A 26,626-nucleotide genomic window follows, 5' to 3' on the forward strand; every position below is an offset into this window, starting at 1 on the left:
CGTTACACAGAAAATGAAATGAATTCGAACAGAAATTGAAGAAATGGATAATTGACGGCCAAAGAGAAAAGATCTTGGTTTTCATCTTGAATCTATTCGACGAAGGTTGATTTAAGCTAAAGAACAACAGTTCACAAAATTTTCTTTTTATTAACAAGAAATAAAAAGAATTAAATCTAAAAGTGCTCTTCAAATTAATATCAAGGAAAGATAACTGTACTACAATCCTTACCGGTGTTGATTACCTCCCTTCTGCCTACTATTCGACCGCCATTTACAACATGGGCTCCAGTTCGGACTTTTACTTACGTTATTATGTTGGACATAAAGGGAAATTTGGGCATGAATTTTTGGAATTTGAATTCCGACCCGATGGTAAATAACCCTAGACAACTAATCATACTTTGTTTGTTAAGTAATTCTTTTGTTTCTTTCTCTCTTAGTGAAATCATTTGCAAATTAGTTTCAAACTTATAAAGACCTCTCTCTCTCTCTCTATCTATATATATATATAGAGAGAGAGAGAGAGAGACCTGTTCTATTTTGTTATTTTTCTTGAGATTTATGAGTACCGTTGAAATCTAGTTATCTATGATCCTGTTTAGAATGTTATTAAATTTAACTGATCTTATATTTGAGGAGAAAAGAAAAGCTTACCCGGCGAACCTTATGTCTGTAGGCCATTTCTCTTCACTGTATATCACTAATTTATTGAAGAGTGCTTCCTCGCGGTCGCTCGACATAGTCACTAAATCTTAAATCAAACCATATATTCAGCATAAACAAAATCAAAAACTGTAGAAACCTTTAAAAATATGGAATGTTCTTGGTTGAGATGCTTTTGGTCACAGGTTTGTTTAATCGAGATTAATCTGGGGCTAAATAAGAGAATATAATTTAATATATTTTGTATTCAACTGTAATGTGAAGTTATCTGAGACGTCAATTATAGTATTGCCGGGTTCAATTCTTGGCCGGACCGGAAGTAGCAAAAAGCAATAAAATATTTTAAGAGTTTATTTATTCGTCTAAAAACTTATCAATCACAGAACATCCATCCATCAATAAATCAATCAATCTATAAATGCATATTTTCTGTGAAACTTTACAGAGATACATTTTAGATGATGTAGATAATGATTATATGGGTGGAAATGTTAAGAAATTGTTTTTTTTTATGAAGGATCGTTTCCCTGCCTCTCATCACACTTTGTTAAAATGCATATTTGTCAATGAAACTTTCCAGAGATATGTGGTACTACTAAAGCAGCGCGGACCCGAACGCGCAGTCGCGCGTCCGCGCTAGCTAGTCGTGAGTGGTCGATCCTAACCCTAACCCTAAACACGTATTCATTTGCACACGCGGGTTAGGGTTAGGGACAGGGTTAGGGTTAGGATCGACCACTCAAGACTAGCTAGCGCGGACGCGCGACTGCGCGTTCGGGTCCGCGCTGCTTTAGTAGTACCGAGATATGTTGTTTTCGATGGTCTGGAGAGCCAGCGGCTCCAATCTGATTTTTTTTTTAATCTCATTTTTAAAAAAAAATTTATATAGATCATCGTATTCTACACTATCGAAACTAAATTTCCCCGAAAATTTCCCCAAAGAATATGCATTCTTAAGAAAGTTATGAGGAAACAAAATCGGAGGTATACCTCTGTACAGGCGGGACGGTAGAAAGGACCGGGGTGAAGTAGAATGATCCGAAACTTCTTCAAAAAAGTCGTTTTTTAATGTTATCAACATAATCGTAATTTACACTTTCGAAAACGTATCTCTGCAAAATTTCAAAAAAAAAATACGCATTTTTCAGAAAGCTATGAGGAAACAAAGTCGATGTGTGTGTATGGGATAGTGTCACTAATTTGTTGCTTTGTCCAGCATAAACGGATTCCCGAATTCCTCATTGATGAATCAAAAGCAAGACGAAGTGCTTCTTTAATTATACCCTCGAAAACAATCAAGTAATTTGTTTAGTGTTTACAACTGTTAAATTACCTACAATGCAGATGCAGACATAACTGTTTGGTTAAGAAGCTTGTATTGCAACCATGTGACCTGTTTGAACATAAAATGAGCTGAATATTTGGGCTGGATGTGGCCAGTTTAAATGCTAATGGGTTAAAGCGGTGCTCCACAACCGGTGTGCCACAAGACGATGCTAGGTGTGCCACAGTGTAACCTGAATATGATTTTTTCCCCATACTTCTAGTTATATTTTTAGTTCAGGTGTGCTGCTGAGTTTTGAAAAGAATATAAGTGTACTATCATCATCATCGTTTAACGTCCGTTTTCCATGCTGGCATGGGTTGGGTGGTTGGTTAGACTGAGGTCTGGAGAACCAGCGGCTGCACCAGGCTCCAATCTGATTTGGCAGTCTGATCTGTTCTTCCTAACACCTACTACTCTGAGAGTGTAGTGGGTGCTTTTTACGTGTCCCCAGCCAGGCGGGCCTGGCATCGATCACGTTAGGATGGCACTTTTTACGTGCCACAGGCACAAGAGCTAGTCAGTGGGTATTGGCATTGGCCATGATCGGTTGGTGCTTTTTATGTGCCATTGGCATGGGAGCCATTCAGGCGGACCTGGCATCAACCACATTCAGATGGTGCCTTTATGTGCCACTGGCACGAGAGCCAGTGTGGCGGACCTGGCATCAACTGCAAGTGAAAAAAGTCTGCAGAGCACTGGATTAAAGGGAGAGACGACTCCCTGGACCATGGCTTCTCTGGAGCAGTTAAGTTATTGGAACAATTGCTAGAGAAAGTGATATAAAGAAGAAAGTGAAAACTGAAATGCACTTTGGATTTACGTCAGGGAGAGGAATGGAGGTGGTCACAGGAGAAGAATAGGGACATAAGAAAGATGTTGTTTTGGGGGTCTGTTGACCTGGAGAAAGTACACAAGACACGTTTGGTTGGGAGTATTTATTTACAGCTGACAATTCACTCTCAGTTTCTTGATGTGTGATAAAACCAACACAAGTATGTGAGCAACCCAGAGTTGTGATAAACTGAGTTATTAGTTTCAAACAAATGAATCTACATGCATACAGCCATCTATCCATTAATCAATCAATCAATCATTCATTCAGTCATTCATCAGCAACATCATCTTTCAATGCTTGCATGGATCAAACAAGATTATGTTGGAACTGAGTTTTCTTTGCTGAGACACACCCCTCCTGACACCACCTCTCACCTGTTTCCAAACAAAGTAAGAATCCCGTTGCCCATTGGATGATGAGCAACCCAGATATGCTTTTGTTGTAGACTGCAAGTAGATGGCATCCTCTGTAAACAACAGTGAAGCTATTGTTTACAGTGAACTTAGAAACAAATAAAGACAAGAAGTAATATGAACACACACACACACACACACACACACATAACGGGCTTCTTCAGTTTCCATCTACCAAGATATTGACCCATGGGTATCATATAGGACACAAGCCAGTGGTGTCCATGGAATAGAACTGAACCTAAAACCATGTGGTTCTGAGGTGAACTTCTTAACCACACAATCATGGCTGTACCTGTGTGTGTATACACACACACACACATATATTGTTCTGTGATATTTCTCTTACTTTTCTCTACCTAAACAAAGACTAACCATTTATTTAAACATTTCTATTTTCAGGTAAACTGCGCTATGCCAACAACTCCAATTACAAAAATGATACTATGATTAGGAAAGAAGTAAGTACACTAAATCATTAAAAATGTCTGGAATAATCAATACAGTGTGGGTTAGCAGTGAATCTGTATACACACAGCCATATCCTTAGGTGTATTTAGACTCCCTGTGAAATTAGGTCCGTAAAAGATTTGGTGTGGGGTGGGATGCAGTTAAGGATGAGGGTCAAACTAGCCAGTTTTATTTAACAATTCATCAAGATTCACTCATCTCTCCTGCCAAAGATGTCCTGGGTTCAATTTCACACTGGTATTACATGTTTTACTCCAATTATATTTATTTGTTCAAAACCCATGTAAATTATTTCTGAGCTGTCCAACTTCTTTCCATTATGTAAATGAGTTGTGCTTAGCATGGTTTTCTTTGCATATTTAATTAATCTCCATCCACTACTTAATCTCAGGTTTGGTGAATTAATCCTGATAAGTTCAATATCATGAAATAAATCATTTCAAACTTCCTAAGCTACTGGTGAGGCCCTTATGAGGCCAAGAATTCACAAGGAGACTAAATATATATGGATAGAACTTTGTTTATTGTTAAATTATCATATGTATTGTCTTATTAGCTTTGACCCCCTACTTTTTGTTGTGAAGAAATCTTAATCCTTCTTTAAGTTGTTTCAGGGTTATGTGGAATTATTCATTATCAGCTGATCTGTATTGTAATTGATTCCTTGCTGTTTAAAAGAGTAGAGATTTCTGTGAAAATGTTCTACTGCTCATCTAGATAGGTTGGAGGACTGCATCTCCATCACAAGTTTTATTTTGGGCTTTGTTTCTCCAGTTAGATGCCTTTCCTAATGCCAACTGCTTTATAGGGGGTATTGGGTATTGTTTTTCTTGGCATTGTCACCAGGGAATTGTCATCTCCTCAACAAGACTAAAAGACCCACTTGGCCTTAAACTTCACAGAGTGTGCTGGGGTCATTTTAATTTTTCATGACACCAGCACTACAGAGGTAGATATGTCTAGTCTGTTCTTGAACCAAACTCCTTTCTTCAATGAATGATAAGGGTATTCAATATTCTGAAACAAGTGTGTATCATGTAGGTGGTGTGAGCAAGAGGATAGAATGATTTAGGAGATGGTGAGAACAGAAGTAGAATCATGATGTGTGGGTGAAAAGGAGCAAGAGGAAGGGGTGGGAGATATTTTGGCATTACCTAGTTGACATCACTGTTCTGATGTTGACTTATTTGACATCAGATTTTTTAATCTTTCACTGTCTCTCTGTTTACATGTGTGAGCATCTAGTTATGTTTGTATATATGTGTAATCTCTCTCTCTCTATCTATCTGTCTGTGTGTTTGCTTCCAGTGCCAAAATGTACTGTCATCAAAATAGATTGAATGTCCAATCAGGCTGTGCTAAGTTGCCTGCGTCCAAACAGCTGCATCCATTTATTTCATTTTGTGATAGAGGATAAAGTGAAGGAGAGGACAGAGGGAGGGCCAGGATCATCATCGTTGTTTAACGTCTGCTTTCCATGCTGGCATGAGTTGGACGGTTTGACTGAGGACTGACAAGCCAGAAGGCTGTACCAGGCTCCAATCGGATCTGGCAAAGTTTTTGCAGCTGGATACCCTTCCTATTGCCAACCACTCCAAGAGTGCAGTGGGTGCTTTTTACATGTAAACACAAACATAAGTGGACAGAGACAAAAACTACACACACACACATGCTTTTGTTAGTGTGTGTGTATAGACCTTTGTCTTAGTTGGTTAACTTGAAACTACAACATAATCTGCCACACAGTGTAATTGAACCAAGAACTATGTTGTTGCAAAACAAACTTCTTAACCACAAAGATTTGGATAAATTTTAAAACAAATTTTCTTTTACAATGATATATTGCAGTTCGTACCTACATGTTTCAATGTTTTTCTCTCTCTTTTTCTGTAATTTACATCACTGATATTCAGTGACTTCAGAATAATTTTACTGATTTATCAAAAAAATGTAAAAGTTTATGTAAATTTTTGTTTTTGTTTATTATTTAGGCTTACGTACATAAGTCAGTGATGGAAGAATTAAAAAGAATTATTGAAGATTCTGAAGTAATGCGTGAAGATGATGAATTGTGGCCCTCACCAGACAGGGTTGGCCGACAGGTGTGTCCTTTTAAGAAATCAGCCATCCCTCTTCTTGACTCCATTTCACATTGTGTGGGACTTCTAAGTACATTAGCTGAATCAGCCCTTCCTCTTTTCTACTGCATTCAGTATTGTATCATTGTCAAGGACTTTAAAATGAAAGTCTTTCACCTCAGAATATGTCAAAGATATTTAAAACTTTTGTGTTTGTTTATTTTAAGTCCATTTTTTTATGCAAGCATGGATCCAGTGAATGTATACCGAGGTAATGTTTTACAACTGGATGCTCTTGCTGTCACTAACCCTTATCTATTTTTCAAGTAAGGGTTTTTTTTTTTAAAGTTTTTTTTTAATTCAAATGACTTCAAAAGGACAGAGTTGCAGAATGATTTGTTTGCAGCTAACACCAACAAACATTACTGTGTTTAACTCTGCACCCTTCATGTTATGAAGCAGAATGTAAGCACACCACAATACCCATGTCCATGGATGTGTGTGTGTGTAATGGACTTTGTATAGTTTCTGTTTACCAAATTCACTCACAAAGCATAGATGATCCAGGGTGCTGCACAGTGGGACTGATGCTAAAACCATTTTTAAAAATCGTTCTTATTACATATGAAACAATATATATATATATATATATATATATCAATTTGATTTGTTCTCAGTTGAAAGACACCTATTGTTATTTCTTTTTGTTTGTATTCATAATTGTGTACCATGTTCTCTGCTTTTTTGTTTTTGTTGTCATACACATTCACTAGCTTTCTTACAACGGGGTCTAATGTTCTTCGCTTAGACTTTTGGGGGGCAACCAGATTGAACCATCTGCCTGTCCTTCTAATTGTTGTTTCTCTTGTCTGCCTTTGTATCGTCTATCTGTCCGAATGTTTTTATTGTCCTCTATTGTGTTTCTGTTCCATTTATTTATTTATATATATATAATGTGCAAGCATGGCTGTGCATTTAAGCAGTTTACTTTCCAACCACACAATTTCATGTTTAGTCCCCCTGTGGGGCACCTGGGATGTCCTCTGCTACAGCCCTGGGCCAACCAAAGCCGTTTGATGGATTTAATTGATGGAAATTAAAAGAAGTCCATCGTATATATGTATATTTGTGTGTTTTATGTCACCTTGTCTGGACATCACATCAGTCATAATCAAACATCACTATCATACAAGTTTTGTCTCTCGTTTCCACTTCTTTGAGAATATATCTGGCCATAGATAACCAGGACCCATGCAAGAACAGAAAAGTGGATGCTAAAGTAATGATGATGGTGTATGTATAAAAACAGGATCTTTAATGTATGTAAAACACATACTCATATTTTAATCTTTTACATTTAATCTTTTTCTCTTTTTTTAAAGGAACTTGAGATTGTCATTGGCGATGAGCATATATCATTTACAACTTCTAAAATTGGTTCCTTAGTTGATGTTAACCAAAGCAAGTAGGTTCACTTTATTAAAATCTACTTTATGTCTAATCATTTAATAATTATTAGCAACAGAAATATTATTACTACCAAAAGGTAATCTGCATATCCAAATTAACATAGGTGCCCCTGTTAGAATACTGAAAACTGCATTATTAGCTTTGAAAGATCCTTTCTTATATGCACTTGGTGCATCTACCAAACGCTTAAAATAGAGAACCTCTCAAGGCTAACAATGCAGTATTTGTTTGGTGTTCTAACAGGAGCATCCATGTCAAGTTGGAAATAAAGATTAGCTGATCATTTTTATTGTTTTTCATTCTTTAATTTTATTATTCCATACCAATCCTCTTTTGTTCCTTAAGGGTTTGCTCTGGCACCCTATCACAACCATCTTCTTTATCTTCATGCCAATTACTACTTCTTACCCTTATATAATGCAAGGTAGCCGGGTATCTCTTCTACTGCGAGACACCTGTGCTTGTCCCTCTGTCATATTTTAATCCCCAAACACTTGGCTAAAAGCCACCTCAAATTTTGATGGAAGGTTTTTAATTTAGATCATTTTAAAATAAAAAGTTTGTATCATTGAACCTGGGGTGGTCTCAGGCAGGTTGGTATCATAAGGGTTAAGATGCCATCTTCTTTATACTTATACCAGGACATAAATAAAAAGACTACACAGATAATTGGGACTTGTTTTATTTAGTAAACATCATTGATTTTCTAAATTAAATGTGTTCTTTTTCTTTGCAGGGATCCTGAGGGACTGCGAATATTTTACTACTTGGTCCAAGATCTGAAGTGTCTCGTCTTTTCTCTCATTGGACTCCATTTCAAGATTAAACCCATCTAACATCACCACCACTATGGAACCAAACCATTTTTGTCATGTAAAATAATTTCACTTCTCATTTTCTGAACAATTTTGCATTAATTTTTAATATTAAATATTATATATTAGCCAGGAACAAACTTCTAATTTCTTTTTTAATTATTTGACATATATGATTGATTTGTTTTAACTTTAATATTTTTATGTATTCTTCTATTGATCAGTCTTTGGACTGTGGCCATGCTGTTGCTTTCAAAGGTTCCTGTCAGTCATATTAACCTCAATACTTGTTTTATTTAACTGCAAAGTTATGGAATCTAAATGAGTGCAACACAATGCAAACAAAACCTAAACATAGGTGCAAGTGTGGCTGTGTGGTAAGGAATTTACTACTCAATGGTCCATAAAATGGTAGAAGTACTGAATTCAAAAAGGTGGCCAGTTGTTTTTGGAAAGTGAGTGGATAATCTTGTGGGCTTCTATCAAGTCAGCTGCTTGATGTCAAAACTTTAATATGTCAATCATCATCATCGTTTAACATCCGTTTTCCATGCTGGCATAGTTTGGACGGTTTGACTGAGGTCTGGAAAGCCAGAAGGCTGCACCAGGTTCCAATCTGATCAGGCAATGGTCCTACAGCTGGGTGCCCTTCCTAACGCCAACCACTCAGAGAGTGTAGTGGGTGCTTTTTATGTGCCACAGGCAAGCCTGGCATTGATCACGTTCAAATAATGCTTTTTACATGCCACCAGCATGGGGGCCAGTCAGGGGGTACTGCATTGGCTACGTTCGGATGGTGCTTTTTACATGCCAGCAGCTTGGGAGCCAGTCAGTGGGTACTGACATCGGCCACATTCAGATGGTGCTTTTTACGTGCCACTGGCACGAGAGTCAGTCCAGAGGGGTAGCACCTTACTTGGTTTGCCTTCAAAAGCACAAAGCCAACAAATGATTTGTTGACAGGAAAAACAACAACATCACTGCTTGTAGCTCCTGATTTTTTAAGAAGCCAAATGAAAATAGTCACACAAACATGTTATATTCATACACAACAAACTTCTCAGTTTCTGTCTACCAAATCTAATCACAGGGCTTTGGTCAACCTGGGACAGTAGTAGAAGACAATTCCTTGTGGTGCCATGGGACTGAACTTGAAACTATGTGGTTGTGAAGGCAACTTCTTCACTGAACAACCAAACCTGGGTGCATAAGATAGAGAAGCACTTTGGTCATAGACACAACTGTTTTGTTTGTGTGATCAAAGCTATTTAATTCCATGGTTGAGCTTACTTAAAGGGACCATAGGATGATGAGATAACTCAGTAATGTAAAGAGTGTTTCATTACTTTGATGAGCTCAATTCAAATCACTCCTAATGAATGGGAGAGATTTGATTTCCTTAGAAGTTCAGTATTGAAACAGAAACCTGCCCCATGACAAGTTGTATCAAGGCTTTGTGTGTCACATGGAACTCATAGAACCAGCATCCTCGTAATTTTAGTGTTCACTTTTCCATGCTTGCTTGGGGCAGATAGAGTTTATTAAAGTAATTTTCTTATGGCCGGATATCATTCCTGTTGCAGATCCCTCATCTGTTTCTCATTTCCAAATGGCCAGACATATTTTTGCAGAATATTGAAAATGAACGACACTTGTTTACAACTATCAGACAATGTTAAGACAAGGACAGGCTTCTTTCAGATTCTGCCTACCGAATCTGCTCATAAGGCTTCGATCAGCTGGGGTTACAGTAGAGGACACTTGCCTATAGGACTGAACTAAAAAAGCATGTAGTTGGGAAGCAAAGTTCTTCACCAAACAGTTCTGCCTGTAAATGGAGAGAAACAGAAGCACAAACGAAACCTGAATAATCGTGCAAACACAAGGATGAAAGTGTTGAAGGATTTTCTTTTGTAATGTCTGAAAAGAAAACAGGTTAAATATTCAACAGCAGAAAGGCAAAACAAAAAACGAACAATAACAATGTAAAAGTAGTTTTTCCATTAGAATTTATTTCAATATAAGACCAGTTGGTGATATTTAATTATATTACTGATAGTTTTGTACGATTCTTAGAGAAATTCTAAAAGAAATCTCTAAGGTAACAAAGGGGCATAGTAGGCCAGCTGAAAAGTGACCCAGAGCCATCATCATCATCACCATAATTAATCATAATCATTGTGTTTTATGTACATAGAGTTGGTGTCGGCATTAAAACTGCCGAGCCAAACGTTAGCAACAACAGAAGCGCAATTAGCAGCAGATAACGAGAATCAAATAGAAAATTGTGTTGAAATGTTTTAGTTGAGGTGAGCAAAGCTGGTTGGTGAAGAATGAAATCTGTTTTATTCCAATTAACACAAAGAAATATAGCAAATATTTCCAATACAAAAGGACAGGATACAGCAGACAATTTATATTCTACATGGCATTTAGTTAGTATACTATTCTCTTGCTGTCTATAATATAAACTTTAAAACTGGAGTTGGCAAAGTAGTCAATATTGGCCCCCAGGTGTGTATGTGGCTAGTCATGGGGTTGATAAACACCTGAAATGATTTTGAGCATCAACCCTTTAGTGTTCAAATTATTCTGTCAAATGTAATGTTTATTTATTCACATTGTTTTGAATTAATCCTGCATTATTTTGTAGCTTAGATATTTCAATGATGTGATTATTGTTAGAATGACATTGCAAGTAGGTGTGATAGGCCAGATCTGGCCAATTTGAACATAAAATGGGTAAAATATTTGGGCCAAATTAAAAGCTAAAGGTTAAGGGTATTGAATTATGAACAAACTGAATCTGGAATAGTGTGGATAATTTAAGGCTGAAACTCACTAATTTCCAATCAAATATCGATGTAATAACTAGTATTCACTGAACACATATTTCATATTAAATATTTCAATTATATCAATACAATATCCCTGAATTTTTATTGTTCTTTATCAGTTTCATTAAATTTCTTTAAATTAATTTTTATTTTGTAAATTTACATTTGGGAGTTGATAACCTATCATTGATATAAGTTTGCCAACCCCTGCTTCAAAATACCTTCTTTCCATTTCATTAAATTTTATTTTTAAATCAGGAGTAGGCAACCCATGGTCAGTGTGGAAATAGTGGGGTAGTGTGTTTATCTGACTTACAAAGAATTTTGCTTTATTCTAAATATTTCATTTGACTTCACTGATGGATCATGAATGGTGTCTGGTTACATTGTCCCAAAGAATCATGAGAGGAAAGACTACCTTATTAATATTTACTAGCTGCTCTAGTTATATGTATTATTAGATTCTCAGTGGGTGTTTTTAATGAGGATTTGTTCAGACTCGTATGAGAAACAGCATCACTGTGTTTTAACAAGGAATCCATTCTAAATATCTGTTCAAAGAAAAAAATATATATTCAAATGATTTGCAAGGAATATTTAGGATTGAGCGTCTTTAAGTGATGCTCCTTCAGATTCAGGTTAGCCCTTTTCATACCAAACTGCCATCAGAATTTCATGTTAATCTATGATCCAAACTACATCTTAATAAGAACAGAATTAATTTACTAAATTCCTTGTTATCAAAATTAATTGAACCAAAAAAAAAAAAAAAAAAAAAAAAAAACGTATTACAACAGAAATATGATAACAAAAGAGTTAAGCAAACCTATGTTCAAAGGCATCCCAACTATGACCATCCAGTCATTTTTTATTTAATTACAATAAATCCCAGACTAAATCATCCAATGATGGTAGGGTCTGATTTAACCCTTTTGATACCAACCCACTTGAGATTGTCTCTCGTTTTATGATACTAACTTGCTGTTTTAAAGTAAACTACAATAAAATCTTCCTCAAAATTTCATGTTAATTTATGTTCCAAACACCAGTTTAATAATTTCAAAGTTAATTTACTATAGTCTTCATTATTTTCAAAATTAATTGTAACAAAGCAGTGTATTTCAACAGAGATATCACACATTAATAGGGATATCTCATGCAAGTTCTTAACATCACTTTCTATAACAGGATATCAGATGAATTGGGTATTTATATGTGCTACAATACTTGTTGAATAGCTCAACTTTCAAAATATTAAAGCAAAAAAAAGAAAAAAATTTCCATGGCAATTGAGTACAAAACAAAGGCAGGTAGGTGCTGAGTGCTGAAATATTGAAGGTGTACGGACACTAGGTTATTTCATTAACTACACCTGGATATCACTGTGACACATTTACCTGGAAAATATGGTGGTGCAAGAAGGGTGGCAAGTATCAGGCAACATTACAAGACCTGCCATAGTGGAAATTTTAGCAAGTTTACTGGACAGGCAGGGAAAAAAGAAGGTGAATAACTGAAAGCTAGTTTTAAAAAGAAACAGAATTTTTTTTGTCAGGAAAAAAGTGGAATTAACAAAGGAAATAGTTGCATTTCTTTTATAATTGGTGGGGTTTATCAAAGCATGTTTATTGGCAGTGGTGGATATTGATTGTCCTGAAAAGAAATATTTTCATCTCTCAACCTTTCTGAAACAACACTGTCATGGTGAGTTGAAGAAATGATAGCTGTTGAAATTGGTTTGTAGGATGGTTGTAATAATTGAGTTTTGGGCTGGGGGGTTTTTTTATGTCTAGAGCAAGGTTAATTCTTCAAATTTTTGAAAAAAAGATTTCTTCAATTCCTTTGAATATAATTAGTGAAGCTGATATTTTTGAAGCTTTGTTGAAAAATGATGTCAAAAACAAAACCTGAAGTGTCAAAGCTAAATGGTTTCACAATTTATGGGGCGCCAGTGATGGCAAGAAGGGTAAAAGGCATCGTTGCATTGTTACAAGGACGAAAGCCTTGAAATCACACAGAAACTAGTTTTAAATCATTGCCATCCCTCAAGAGGTATTATGTGCTAAATCTTTGAAATTTAAAAAAAGAAAAAACAACTTATGGCCATTGTTGTGAAGACAGTGAATTCAATCTAGTCTCAGAAATTAAATTAGCAGTTCCAGTAATCATTGGAAGTTTAACAGAGAGTCAGTCTTGGAGAGAGTATTCATATTATATGAAGAGATAGCAATGTTTTTTGAAGGCAAAAATGTGATTGCTTCCCCACTTTTTTTTTTCTGTGATCTTGATTAGTTTGCAGCCTTAGTATTGTGGACATTGATAATCGTTTAAATGACTAGAATTCAGAACTTTACGGACAGGGAAAAAAAAAAATCTGCAGATACAGTGATATTGTAACATTTGAAAGAAAGCTGCGATTGTGAGAAGACTAGATTCAGAAAGGAAATTGCACATTTTCCAGAAAAACATCACAATATCCAGGCAATTTTGTGACTCGTCACTTAACATCCTTTTACCCAGGCTGGCATGGGTTGGACGGTTTGACATGAACTGACAAGCTAGGAAACCACATCAACTAGCAATGTCTGTTTCAGCATGGTTTCTATGGCTGGATGCCCTTTCTGACACCAACCACTTTACAGTGTGTACAGGATGTTTATTTTTCATGGCACCAGCACTAGTAAACTCACCATGTTACTTGCAAAACCCCTCAACTACGGTGTATGTGTGTGTGGGGAGGGTATATTGAGGAAGGTGGCCCGTGAATTAGGACACAAGTTCTCTCTTTCTGCTAACTTTTGCTTGCTTTCCTGTGAATTCAAGTTGTTTACTACACCATTTGGTGTTAATGTTGACATTGCATCAGATAATTACCATATGTAATTTATATTCAATGCAATATAACGACATATTGAAATTGCATTGTGAATATGTCATTGTGTGACTTGTATAGAAAATATATTCATCATATACTTAATTACTGACAAAGATAACATCCTTATTTGGTAGCATTTCTATGTCAGGTCATGTGCAGAGACATGTGCCATTGCAGCATGTTGTCAATATATTCCAAGGTCCTCTTAAATAACTTGTTGAGTCCCAGTCAGCTTCCATCTCACTTTTATGCATGAGGAATTATTTTCAAAACATGAGGCCCATCAATATTTGAGGTATTTTCAAGCAACAAGTATCAAGTTTCAAATTTCTTGCAGATAATGAAAATAACAAGAGGTAGATTTACCCTTATGAGAAAACAGATTTTTACTCTAGGAAAAACAAATAAAGCAGTTTTCTGAGAAATATTTTGTGTTCATTTGTAAAGAAAAATAAATTAAATTAAAAGACATATGTAAGAAATGAGACAACAAATTGTATTGAGTTAATAAGGTTTAAGCTTATTACAGTTTTTTTGATGATCAACAGCTGAGTGGTTGATGAAATTAACTATGAATAATTAATGTCAGTCAGATTTGTTTGGCTATATTCTTAGCATTAGTTTAAATCCTTTTGCAACCATATTTCTGTTGAATACATTGTTTTTGTTTCAGTTAATTTTGAAAATTATGAAGAATTTAGTAAATGACTGCCATTATTCAGCTGGTGTTTGGAACATAAATCAACATGGGAATTTTGCTGGAAGATTTTAGTGTTGGTCACTTTAAAACAGGAAGTTTGTATCACAGGACCAGGGACAGTCTCAGACAGGTTGGGTATCAAGAGTTAAGCTGCTTTAAACAGTAAACAGAAACAACTGTAAGACTATACTCACTTCATTCTTCATGTGTATACATGCATTTTTAATTATTTTTAACTTAGTAATTTCATAGTGTAAACAAAACAGATGAGATCTGTGTCCTGTTAGAGTAGAGAATTCAAATGTTTTAACCTTAAAGATAGCAATCCACTCAAGACCATCTCTGGTTCTATGATACAAGCTTTGTTTTTAAGTAATGTTAATTAAAACTCTCCATCAAAATTTCATGTTATGTTCCAAACACCAAGTTATTTTCATAAATTCCTCAACATTTTCTAAATTAATTGAACAAAGGACAATCTGTTTCAACAGAAATATGGAAGCAAAATGGTTAAGCAGGTTACTTTTTGATGGTTTGGACGATTTCATATGTAAAATTCTTTGAATAACTTACAAATAATGTTTTAATTTCAAATTAAAAATCTCTTCACTATTTTATGGGTTTTATTTTGGTTTTAAATTCAAAGCCTGATCTAAAAATTCATTTGTTTCAAATAATTACAAACCCCACTCCTGATTAAAGAAAGAAATATTCCAGTGTTAACTCGGTAGCAAGAATCCAGCTGACCAAGTCAATAAAGCTTGTTTAGTAGCTAAATAGTCCATAATTCACATACTCATCATGTGGTAGTGTCCATCATGATAAAGATAATTTTAAACAGACTTGCACAAATAGCTGAGGGAGAATATACTGGATGCTATGGAGAAGAACGATTTACCAATGAATGCAATAGAAATACTGCATAACAAACAAGTTTTTCATTATTAAGAGAAGCTGGTAGAATCATCAGCAGACCAGGCAAAAAGCTTAGCAAGTACCAGTTGAACACTTGGCTCAATGTAATCAATTTACTCCATCCCTCGAAATTGCTGGCCTTGTGCCAAAATTTGAAACCATTATTAAGGTGACACACAAAATGCTTAGCAGTATTTCTTCCACCTCTTTGTGTTCTGACTTCAAATATTGCTGCTGTCAACTTTTCATCCTTTCGAGAGTTCATAAAATAGAGTACTGTTTAAATACTGGGATCGATATAATCAACTAACCCTTTTCCCTAAAGTTACAAGCCTCTTGCTAAAATTTGAAATTATTAGAGCATCAGAAAATAAAATACTTTGTGTTATTTCTTCAGGCTCTTTGTATTTTGAGGTTAATTCCCACATAGTCAATACTGCTTTCATCATTTTGGGGATGATAAAATACTTGTCAAGTACTAGGGGTTGATTAACCACTCCCTACCATTATTTTACAGAACTAAGTTCTCTTGAAAGAGATTTGGGTTTTCACTACACTGACTTCCCCTAGATACACTAAATGAAGAGTTTTCAAGAGAAAACAGAGCAACAAGGTTTATGAGATATGCAACCACAAAACAAGAAAGGAACAGCTGCAGGAATTCTCTGTTTTACCAGAGAAAATAAATCAAGAGGCACATACAAAATATTAAAACTTGAAAGAAATGGATTCGTACTATTTTATTTTTTATCTTTTGTTTCAACCATTAGACTGGAGCACTGCCTTCAAGAATTTTTAGTCAAATGAATCCACCCCAGTATTTATAGTTTTCTTTTTTAAACCTGGTACTTCTCACTAAATTATGGGTGTATAAACACTGGTTGTCATGTAGTGGTAGGGGACAAACACAAACACACATGTATACTAAATCCACTTGCAAGACTTCGGTCGTTGATGCTACAGTAGAAGCCACTTGCCCAAGGTGCCACTCACTGAGACTGAACCTGCAACCATGTGGTTGGAAAGCAAGCTTCTTACCACACAGCCATGCCTGCACTTTGTTTTGTGCATTGATATACATAAAAAAGAAAAAAAAAATTTACGAAATTAGGTAACAAGCAATACTGAGTTTAAGGGTCATGCTTTTTACGGCTTTAAACCTTTTTTGATAAAAACCCACCAGAAACCATCCTTGGGTCTATGATACGAAACTAGTTTTAAACTAACCTAAATTAAAAACCATCCATCAAAATTTCACATTAATTTCTTTTCCAAACACCAGTTTAATAACGACAAAATTAATTTGCTAAATTCTTTATCTTGAAAATTAATTCAAATAATGGCAGCATGTTTCAACAGAAATATAACGAAAGGGGTTAATGACAGTGAATATATATTTTGCAATTTATTAAGTCACTCACTGGGAACTAAAGTAGCTCTATAGAGAGAGAGTGTTATTCTGAGGATCCAAGGATCACTGGTTCAATCTAAGCTTGGGAAGGTTGAGGCAGTTCTGTTGAGTTCCTGAAATTTGTTTGACTGAATCATAAAATATGAATTTACGATTAATTATGTATCTGCAGTAAATTGAAAGAGGCATGGTTGTGTGATTAAGAAGTTTGTATTGCAACCACAGTTTCAGGCACCCTGGGTAATAGACTTTTGATATAGTTGTGAGCCATCCAATGCACTTTAAGAGAATTTAGTAAATGAAAACTGTATGGAAGCTTGTCTTGTGTGTGTGTGTGTGTGTACGTGCATATTTGTGGTACTTTTTTATTAACCCTGGAGGGATGAAAAACAAAGTTGCCTTCAGCAGGATTTGAAACCAAAACAAAGAGCCACAAGGAATGCTGCTGAGCATTTTGCCCAATGTTCTAACGATTCCAGCACATTTGTCGAGTACATTTATATCAGCTGTAAACTGAAATAATTAAAATGTGATACAATTAGAAAGAAAGGAGGTGGGGAGAGTCATAATCCCAACAGATCTTTGTTCAATTTGTTTAAACTACCATTACATCTTATGTAATTGATACACACCAAATACATGTTAAAAACTAAAATCATTATTTGCAATTGTCTCAATTGAAATTAATAGGAAATTATAAAAAAAAACATTGAAATTAAGAACATCTTTACAAATTATACATTTTATTTGGAGGAGAAAAAAAAAAGTAAAAATTCAAACCATGTTCTCTCAACATTTAACACTAAAGTTCTATTAGGATTCCAAAAAGCATTTGTTGCCAAGCACTTTCAACTGACTGCTTTGTTGTAGGGTGTTATCTAGCAACATTTCACCAACTAACTGCTTTAGTTCAACCACCATCTGCAAGCATGTAAGATAGACATTCTTTCATTGAAAGAAAATTTTGGGTTTTTTATTATTTTGATATCAAACGAGTTTTATTTATTTATTTTTTATTTTATTTTTTTTTTAATCTTATCTTTACATATCAAAATTTTTCAAGAGGGGGAAAAAAATTCTGCCAATAATTGGGCTGATAGATTGCATTGAAAATTCAAGTTGTAATACAAATATTATGGTTGTTACAAAAGGACTAAGTCCTTCCTTTGTGTAGCACTAGTACCAAACAACTGCAGACAATAGAGATTGCTAATGGGAGAGCACAAGTCACATAAAATTCCTGTATGGTGTGGTAGAAACAAGTTTGTACAGCTGTAAACTATGCAAGATATATACTTGATAGCTATAAGCTACACCAGATATATAATATATTTGTATAGCTATAAGCAACAGAACATTTAAAAACTAAAGCAGAGAATTAATTACTTTGCAAAAAAACTAAATAAATGTATTCATTGTCACCATCGTTTATGTCCATTTTCCATGCTGACATGGGGCTGGACAGTCCGATATGGAGCTGGCCAGCAGGGAGTTGTCTAGACGCATTTGTCTATTGTGGCATGGTTTCTAATGGCTGGACACCCTTCCTAAGGCCAACACTTAACAATGTGCTGGGTCCTTTTTATGTACCACTGTTAAGTGGTAGTTATGCAGCATCAGCACAGGTGATTTTTATATGAAACCAGCCCAGATGTGTGGAAAACATCAATTTTACTTAGCTTGACACACATACAGGATTATCCTTTCAGGTGCTGGTGCTGCATAAGTATATATACATATACACACACATATATGTGGCTGGTACAAAGTTCCAGCTAGGCAGAGGATGACATGGTGGTGGAACGAGGTAGACAGTGCTATAAAAGCAATGAGACTTCTTATATATATATATACACGTGTAGATACATATACATACACACATGTATAGATATATACATATATATACATGTATAGATAGATATATATATATGTGTGTGTGTGTGTTTGTTAATATTTAGCAGAAATAAACTGGGCAGGCAATGTGATGGGTGACAACTGCAGATGATAGTAAATAAGCAGCAAATATTGGCAGAAATGCAGAAAATGTACAAACAGGTAAGTTCACTGTCTTGGGTAACCATAGTAATGCCTTTAATTTGAAAATAAATGAAGGCCAAGAGTTGTGAACCTCCTTTGAAGAAAAACAAATAATAATAATAATGTTCTTATGTGATGTGACAGAGACAAAATATTGAAAAAAAAATTGTCAGTTTGCAATAAATATTTATTTCAGTTCATTTGTGTGAAATCTACCACAAACAGAAATTATTTAACACCACGGAGCTCAGGCAGGAGTGGGGGGGGGGATATTAGCCAGAGAATATACATACAATAATGTATAATATCCTTCTATGCAGAATCTGTTGGAATTATTTAAAAAGCAAAAAAAAAAAAGCATAAAAAAAAAGTAGCAATCACCACGGAATAATTTTTTGTGCAGGTTTTATTATTTTCGGTAAGTTTAGTTAATTTGAGACTTTATATATACATATACACACACACATATATATATATATATAGAGAGAGAGAGAGAGAGGTAAGGCTGAAAGTTTGATGTGGTCCATAAACCATCAGATTGTATATCAAACAGGTTGAGTAGGCAACGTGATGCTGGATGAGAAGCTTAAAGTAGCCTATATTTTTGTTATAATAATAACTCTATTGAAATATCATATTGGTAAATAGTGTTGCAGGATGGCATGGATGAAACAGTGAAGTAGTTTCTCTACAGGGGGAACCTCAATGAGATGTCTTACTGAACACACAGCTAATGACACATTCCCTCTGACATTGCTGCAACTATTGCTTCTTTTAGTTGCTAACTTCATGGTACTCACAACAAAGCTATTTGGTTGCAGTCCTCCGGTTCTTCATTGTTTTACTAAAATTTTCTTCTTCTTGCATTTCTCTTCGAAAATTGCTAAGTTTTTCTGAAATCAAACACAATATTCTGTTAGCAGAATCAATGTACATTTAAAAACAAAAATTAATTATTTCCCACCCCTTTCTCTCACAATGTCTCTCCCATCATAGTCTTGCTACCTTTACCCACCCACCCATTCTGGTTCTTTGCTGTTATTACTCACTCTCCCATTCACCTTCTCAGTCACATTGCTTTGGGTTAAAAATAACATGTCTCAGAGTGGTGAGGAACCTTTTACTCTTACAGTGGACAAAGCAATCCCTCTCGCCTTAATACCATAATATAATGCATCAAGTACTTTCTGTAAAGTGGTTAGCAAATGGGCTAAAGATGTGTACAGTGATGCAGTCCCTTTAGTCTTTATCTTGTCAAGGACATTAACAACCTCTCTAGCGCTGGTGGCATGATGCATTTACATTCACCATTTAATTTCCATGCTTCCATGGAATTTGTTGAGACAGATTTTCTAGCTAGATGCTCTCCCTGTTGCCAACTCTCACCCACTTCCAGTGACAATTTTCCTATTCTGCAGTAGTAGTCCCCTCATCTGGTATTGTACATGCTGCAACACCTTCTCCAGCAGCAACCTGGTGTGCTCAGCTGCCAGCCCTGTCTTCATTGCTTGTCAAACCAAGACAGAAAAATTGTCAAAGTATCAGCTACTCTGACAGATTTGTGACTGAGCCTGTGGCAATGGAGACCCCTCCCCCCCCAACTTTCTTGTGTGTCACCTCACCCCTACCCAACTACATCTCTGCTCACTGCTAGTGAAGCAGAAACAGCTATTCCCATGCATGAGCCCTGTCAGTTGGAGTGGCCATTCCAGTGCATTACCCCTGCCATCCTCTGGAGCAACACACTTTCCATTTTGTCTGTTGGGACAAAAGTCATATGTCTCATAAATATAATGTCTATAAGGACAAATTTTGGAAATCATTTATACCTTGTGGTGCTTCCAACACTGAAGCGAATAGAAGTAGAGTATTTTCCCATGACCATACATGCTTTAATAAAAGATTTGAAGCAAAGGAAACCATTTGTATAATGATAGTGATGCTGGTTTACAACAATTGTGAAACACCAAGTCATGGAGACAAACACACAGAATGAGTTTTCTGTTTGCATCTGCCAAATCTACTCACAAGGTTTTTTGGTTGGCCCAGTTACATAGACAAAGCCACTTACACAAAGTGCCACACAGAGGGACTGAACTGACTACCAAGTGGCTGAGAAGCAAATTTAACCACACAGCCATGTTTATATATGGAACATGGGTGTTAAATGGGTTTTTTTTTTGTTTTGTTTCAGTCATTAGACTGCAGTCATGCTGGGGCACCACCTTGAACTTTTTAGTCAAATGAATTGACACCAAATCTTTTTTTTTAAAGCCCAGTACTTATTCTATTGGTCTCTTTTGCTGAACTGTTAAGTTAGGGATGTAAACATGCCAACACCAGTTGTCAAGCAGCTGTGGTGGAGGACAAACAGAAACAAAGACACTTCCTTCAGTTTCCATCGACCAAACCCACTCACAGGGCTTTGGTCAGCCCAAGGCAATAGAAGAGGTGCCACACTGTGGGACTGAACCCATAATCACGAAACTGAGAAGCAAGGATTCTCTCAGTTTCCATCTACCAAATCCACTCAAAAGGCTTTGGTCAGCTATGGGCTACAATTTCATAAATCACTTTAACAGTAAATGAATTTTTAGTACCGCCTGACTGGCTCCCGTAGGATTTTCGAGTGAGATCGTTGCCATTTCGAGCGTGGCCGTTTTCGTGCGGGTGACACGTAAAAGCACCCACTACACTCTCTGAGTGGTTGGCGTTAGGAAGGGCATCCAGCTGTAGAAACTCTGCCAAATTAGATTGGAGCCTGGTGTTGCCATCCGGTTTCACCAGTCCTCAGTCAAATCGTCCAACCCATGCTAGCATGGAAAGCGGACGTTAAACGATGATGATGATTCAGAAAATGACTCTCCCAGCAAATACTTAAGAGATATTAATGAGTTGATGATTGTTGATAATACAAAAGTGAACTGGAAGAATTAGCCAAGACATGAACCAGAAAAATAAACAACTATTTTATTTGAGGTTCATGCTTTCCTTTAATTTTAAGACCCGTAATCAATTTGTGAATATTCTCAACAAAGTCATTGAAATATTTTTTGGGTAGAAATTGAAAGAAACTTACCATGAAAGGATTTTAGTTTACTGAGCTGTTTAATGAGAAGAGCATCCAGTGATCTTGTGTATTCTGAAAGGGAGAGAGAAAAAAAAAATTTCAATTGAATAATAATAATTTATAGAGATGTATTTGTATAGCAAATAACCTGATTTTGGTTCGTCTGAGATTATAGCAAAAAAACATTTACCCAGGGTGCCATGCAGTGGGATTGAACCCCAGATCAGGTGATTGGGAAGCAAACTTCTTAACCACACACCCATGTTCTGTGCTTGTTATTCACAACGTTTACCTCCCTTCGTTCACTAAGTACTGCCTACATTCAAACAGGTAAATAAGGTTGGTTATGCAAGGTGAAAGAAACTTCTGCACAGTGACTAAGTAAAGAATAATCTAAGTTGTTCTAATGTCTGACATATTTTCCAAATCTCAAAAGGAAAATTTCTTAGAAATAAACTTTAGCAAATACTGAAATTAAAGAAGATAGATACAAAAAATACATCTATCCTCATTTATCTTGGAAGTCTGGTTCCTCAAAATCAGTGATAAACGAATTGTAAATGAATCAAAGAGTAGATTCACTGACACCAAATCTGTAGCCCATAGTAACCAAATTGTCAAATTCAAGTTGGAGAGTCATGGCGAAATTAGTTATTTCAAATATCTGCCCTCGAGTCACTTTTGTAACAGAAGTTATTTTCCAATATCTTGGTTATTTTCAAAGTTATAACATACAGGTACTAATGCATTTTATGTCTGGACCGTTAACTATGTATCTAATGTGTATCTTGACAGTTTTACACAACTGTCAAGGGACCTGTGTTAGAAATAACACAAATATCCCTCAAATCACACTTTTTTTTTCTTTTTTACAAAAAGTACTGGAAGACGACTGCGCTGGTATGAATGTGGACAGCTGTGTGAGGAAGTGTGCCACTCCCTAACTGTGGAAAGAACCTTTTGAAGAAGTAACCCCAGGAAGACATGGGATGAGGTGGTGAAGCATGACCTTCAAACATTGGGCCTCACAGATGCAATGACATTTGGAGATATGCTGTGACTGAGAAGACCCGGCAACTAAAGTGAGATTACAGCCATGGCCGATGCCAGTGTTGCATGTCCGGCCCATTTAAGAGTACCCAAGTGATATGATATGCTTGAGAAGACCTGTTGAGTCAAGTAAAACCAAAACCAAAATCGTAGTTGTGGCCAGTGCCCCGACTGGCTCGCAAAATGCATTATCCAAACGTGGTTGAAACCAGTGTCTCCTGACTGGCTCCCATGCTGGTGGCATGTAAAAAAAAACACCATCCAAACATGGTCGATGCCAGGTCTGCCTGACTGGTTCCTGTGCTGGTGGTACATAAAAAGCACCACCCGAACATGGCCAATGCTAGTAGCCCCCAACTGGCTCCCATGTCAGTGGCACATAAAAAGCACTATCCAAACATGATCGATGCGAGGCCCACCTGACTCGCTCCTGTGCCAGTGGCATGTAAAAAGCATCCACTACACTGTTGGAGTGGTTGACGTTAGGAAGGGCATCCAGCTGTAGAAAAATGGCCAGATCAGGTTGGAGCCTGGTGTAGTCGCTGGCTTTCCAGACCTCAGTCAAACCGTCCAACTCATGCCAGCTTGGAAAATGGACGTTAAATGATGATGAAAGAATGTAGCTCAAGACACATATCTGGAAAGGAAAGAGTCAGGTTGGTTATAGTTTGACATGTGGATATATATGTGTGTGTGTGAATATACATATATATGTGTGTGTGTCATCATCATTTAACATCCATTTTCCATGCTAGCAATAGGTTCGGCTTTAGATACCATACCAAAACAGACAATATAGCCCGGCACAGCTCCCAACCTTGCCAACTCCTGTCAAACCATCCAACCCTTACCAGCATGGAAAGACGGCCATTAAATGATGCATATATGAATAAATATGTGGTGTATGAATTACAGGTCTGCTGCAAGGAATCATTGCAAGTCTGCTAGAATTTAAGGGAAAGATTAACAGAAATAATATTTTTCATAGGCAAAGTTTTTTGTGGATACAACAACAACAAATAATTACCTTCCACATCATAATCAACTTCCTCTGTCATCTTCATTAATTTTCGGTTATCAATTAAGAACTTTTGAGTATGCTGAAAGAAAATTGAAAAATGTTCTTTCGTTAGGAATTACTTAGTTATCAGTATTTCGTTAATGGTGTAGTGAGAGGAGAAAGCAGTGTCAATAACAAACACCCACACATATATATATATATATATATATATATATATATATATATATATATATATATACACATACATATATAGTGAGAATTTACAAAAAAACAAAAGACGAAGTCGGTGTGTAAACAACAAACAGATGTATTAGTTTAACGCTTAGGAAGTGAGAAAGTCTTTTACGTTTCAAGCCTATGCTCTTCAACAGAAAGGAACACAAGGAAATAAACAGAGAGAAAATAGAAAAAGGTTTATATATATATATATATATATATATATATATATATATATGTGCTTGAGAAGACCTGTTGAGTCAAGTAAAACCAATATTGTAGTTGTGGCCAGTTCCACCTGACTGGTTTCTGTGCCAGTGGCATGTAAAAAGCACCATCCGAATGTGGTCGATGACAGGTCTGCTTCACTGGTTCCTGTGCCTGTGGCACGTAAAAAGCATCAACCAAACGTGGCTGATGCCAGTACCCCCAGACTGGCTCCGTGATGGTGGCATGTAAAAAGAATCAACCGAATATGGTCGATGGCAGTACCCACTGACACACACACATATACACATGTAAATACATTTGCACACATACATAAAAAACACAAATATAGGAATAAACACACATATATACACACACACACACACACACACACGTTTATGTATATGGTAAATGCACATACAAGTTATATTATTGCTATGGAGTTCCGTTGCTCTTTCAACAATACTCACATCAAAAACATTTTTCTGTTCATCAAGAAGTTCCTCTTCCATATCTTGCATGTGGTTAATAACTTCATGGAATGTCAACAATTCATCTGTCACCTCATCCTGTCACAAATAATAATAATAATAATGATGATAATAATGGTTTCAAATTTTGGTACAAGGCCAGCAAGTTAGAAGGAGAGGATAAGTTGATTACATCGACCCCATTACTCCACTGGTACTTATTTTATTGACTATGAAAGGATGAAAGGCAAAATTGACCTTGGCAAAATTTGAACTCGGAACTTAAAGGCAGGAGAAATACCACTTAACATGTTGTCCAGTATGCTAAAAGTTCTGTCAGTTCACCACCTTATGTGGTACTGGTACCACTAAAATGTATCCTGTACCCAATGTGGTTGGCAAATGAATGAGGAGTGCACAGGGTACCGCAATAAAAAAAAATTTTTAAATCACCCAGCATACTCAGTGAAGTGGGTAGTGATAGGAAGGGTATCCAGCTACAGAAACCACGTGGTGGTATTCACTCAGTGTGGGTTGAGCCAGTTACGACCAACAAGCCATGTTCAGAGTTTGAGTGGAAATACAAGTTCACGTGTGGTCCCTGGTCCCATGTATACACACTTTAGGATAGTGCGATCTGTAGCAGCTCATTTTGCCACTGACTGTTGACCAATACAGAGAATTCGCTGCCCAAGTCACCACGGATTACCAGAGCAGACATAGCCTGGATTTGAAGCAGGTTCTAGAGACATACTTTAACAAAAGCTAAGGGGTGCCTCACTCCCCATGGTCTTCCAGCATGTCGGACACCAACCTGGAATTCTGAGGGCCTGCGCTATAGAAGCAATAGCTCCCAATAAAAAATGACCTAGACTGTAATGACCCATCCAACCCATGACAGCATAGAAAGCAGACACAAAATGATGATGAAAACAGGAAAAAAACCAAGTCCATCATCCTTTTTGTTTAGGTTTGATTTTAACAAAGTATGTTAAAAGCATAAGGTGTTTTAGCCAAAGTTGATTTACTCTTTCAATCAACCAAATTTCAAGTAATTTTGAAAATAATGAAAACTGTCAATATTAAATTGGTGTTTTGAATATCAATTATGAAAAAGGTTTTAAGATCACTTTAAGACAGGAAGTTTGTATTATAGAATCAGGGCTGGTCTCAGGCTCGTTGGTATCCAAAGAAATAATATTTCAAAATGGTGATGTTCTTCCATTTGAAAAAAAGAGATGTATTTATGATATTTTAGAGAATTAACAAAATGCATATTCTATCTGACCCATACAACTTACGTTTGAGGTTTTTAATAAAGCTAAATCACTGTTCTGTGGAGACATCGTTCCAATATGAGTCGGGGTTTCAACTATTTCCAACGTTTTCGTACCTTCAGAACCTCCTCCAGGACCAAGTTCTTTTACTCTAAGAAAGAGGAAAAAAAAAAGCCAAAATCAATAATAATAATGACAACAGTAATCAACTGAAAATGTAGCATTTAAATTTAACCAATTTGAAAAATACTAAAAGATATCAATGATATCCCATGCCAACCCCCTACAAAGTGGTTGGCATTAGGAAAGGCATCCAGCCACAGAAAGCATGCTAAAATAGAGACAGCATGTACACAGTTGCTTAACCTGCTAAAATTAGCTACCAAACCTCCCTAAAAATCACACCCTAATGTTTTAATATGGGAAATACACTAGATGATGTAATTTCCCAGAAAACAAAAACCA

The 26,626-nt window shown here is 36.2% G+C and overlaps 3 protein-coding genes across 6 annotated transcripts in view; 1 reads left to right on the forward strand and 2 right to left on the reverse strand.

Annotated features, from left to right (window-relative positions):
• LOC106879652 (ubiquitin carboxyl-terminal hydrolase 14) overlaps positions 1–1,283 on the reverse strand; it is a 39,025-nt gene extending 37,742 nt beyond the window's left edge. The window contains exon 1 of the mRNA XM_089358404.1: positions 658–1,283. The gene's annotated coding sequence lies outside the window, so the exon portion shown is untranslated. The remainder of the gene's footprint in view (positions 1–657) is intronic.
• Positions 220–11,003, forward strand: LOC106879653 (protein mago nashi homolog). The gene is made up of 5 exons (XM_014929318.3): positions 220–375; positions 3,644–3,702; positions 5,704–5,814; positions 7,173–7,255; positions 7,997–11,003. The coding sequence occupies exons 1-5, from the start codon at positions 282–284 to the stop codon at positions 8,094–8,096; spliced, it is 447 nt and encodes a 148-aa protein (XP_014784804.1). The 5' UTR covers positions 220–281; the 3' UTR covers positions 8,097–11,003.
• A 6,536-nt stretch (positions 11,004–17,539) lies between these two features.
• Positions 17,540–26,626, reverse strand: part of LOC106879651 (kinesin-like protein KIF2A) — a 73,805-nt gene continuing 64,718 nt past the window's right edge. For 2 of the 4 annotated variants that reach the window (XM_089358400.1, XM_052971046.2), the window contains 6 exons: positions 26,186–26,312; positions 24,885–24,983; positions 23,998–24,070; positions 21,930–21,992; positions 19,651–19,743; positions 17,540–17,734 (listed from right to left, as the gene is read on the reverse strand). In XM_089358400.1, coding sequence (XP_089214526.1) covers positions 19,658–19,743; positions 21,930–21,992; positions 23,998–24,070; positions 24,885–24,983; positions 26,186–26,312 — 448 coding nt within the window. In that variant the 3' untranslated portion in view covers positions 17,540–17,734; positions 19,651–19,657. Of the gene's footprint in view, positions 17,735–19,016; positions 19,744–21,929; positions 21,993–23,997; positions 24,071–24,884; positions 24,984–26,185; positions 26,313–26,626 lie in introns of those variants that run through there. The other 2 variants (XM_052971047.2, XM_052971045.2) reach the window with 1 other exon arrangement.

This window comes from Octopus bimaculoides, chromosome 10 (assembly GCF_046866305.1).
Source record: "Octopus bimaculoides isolate indiv1 chromosome 10, ASM4686630v1, whole genome shotgun sequence".
In the NCBI taxonomy this organism is placed as follows: domain Eukaryota; kingdom Metazoa; phylum Mollusca; class Cephalopoda; order Octopoda; family Octopodidae; genus Octopus; species Octopus bimaculoides.

Coding starts and splice junctions, on each gene's coding strand:
- LOC106879653 (XM_014929318.3), top strand. CDS start 282: ATGGGCTCCAGTTCGGACTTTTACTTACGTTATTATGTTGGACATAAA. Junction 376..3,643: donor ATTTGAATTCCGACCCGATG/GTAAATAACCCT, acceptor TTCTATTTTCAG/GTAAACTGCGCTATGCCAAC. Junction 7,256..7,996: donor GTTGATGTTAACCAAAGCAA/GTAGGTTCACTT, acceptor TTTTCTTTGCAG/GGATCCTGAGGGACTGCGAA.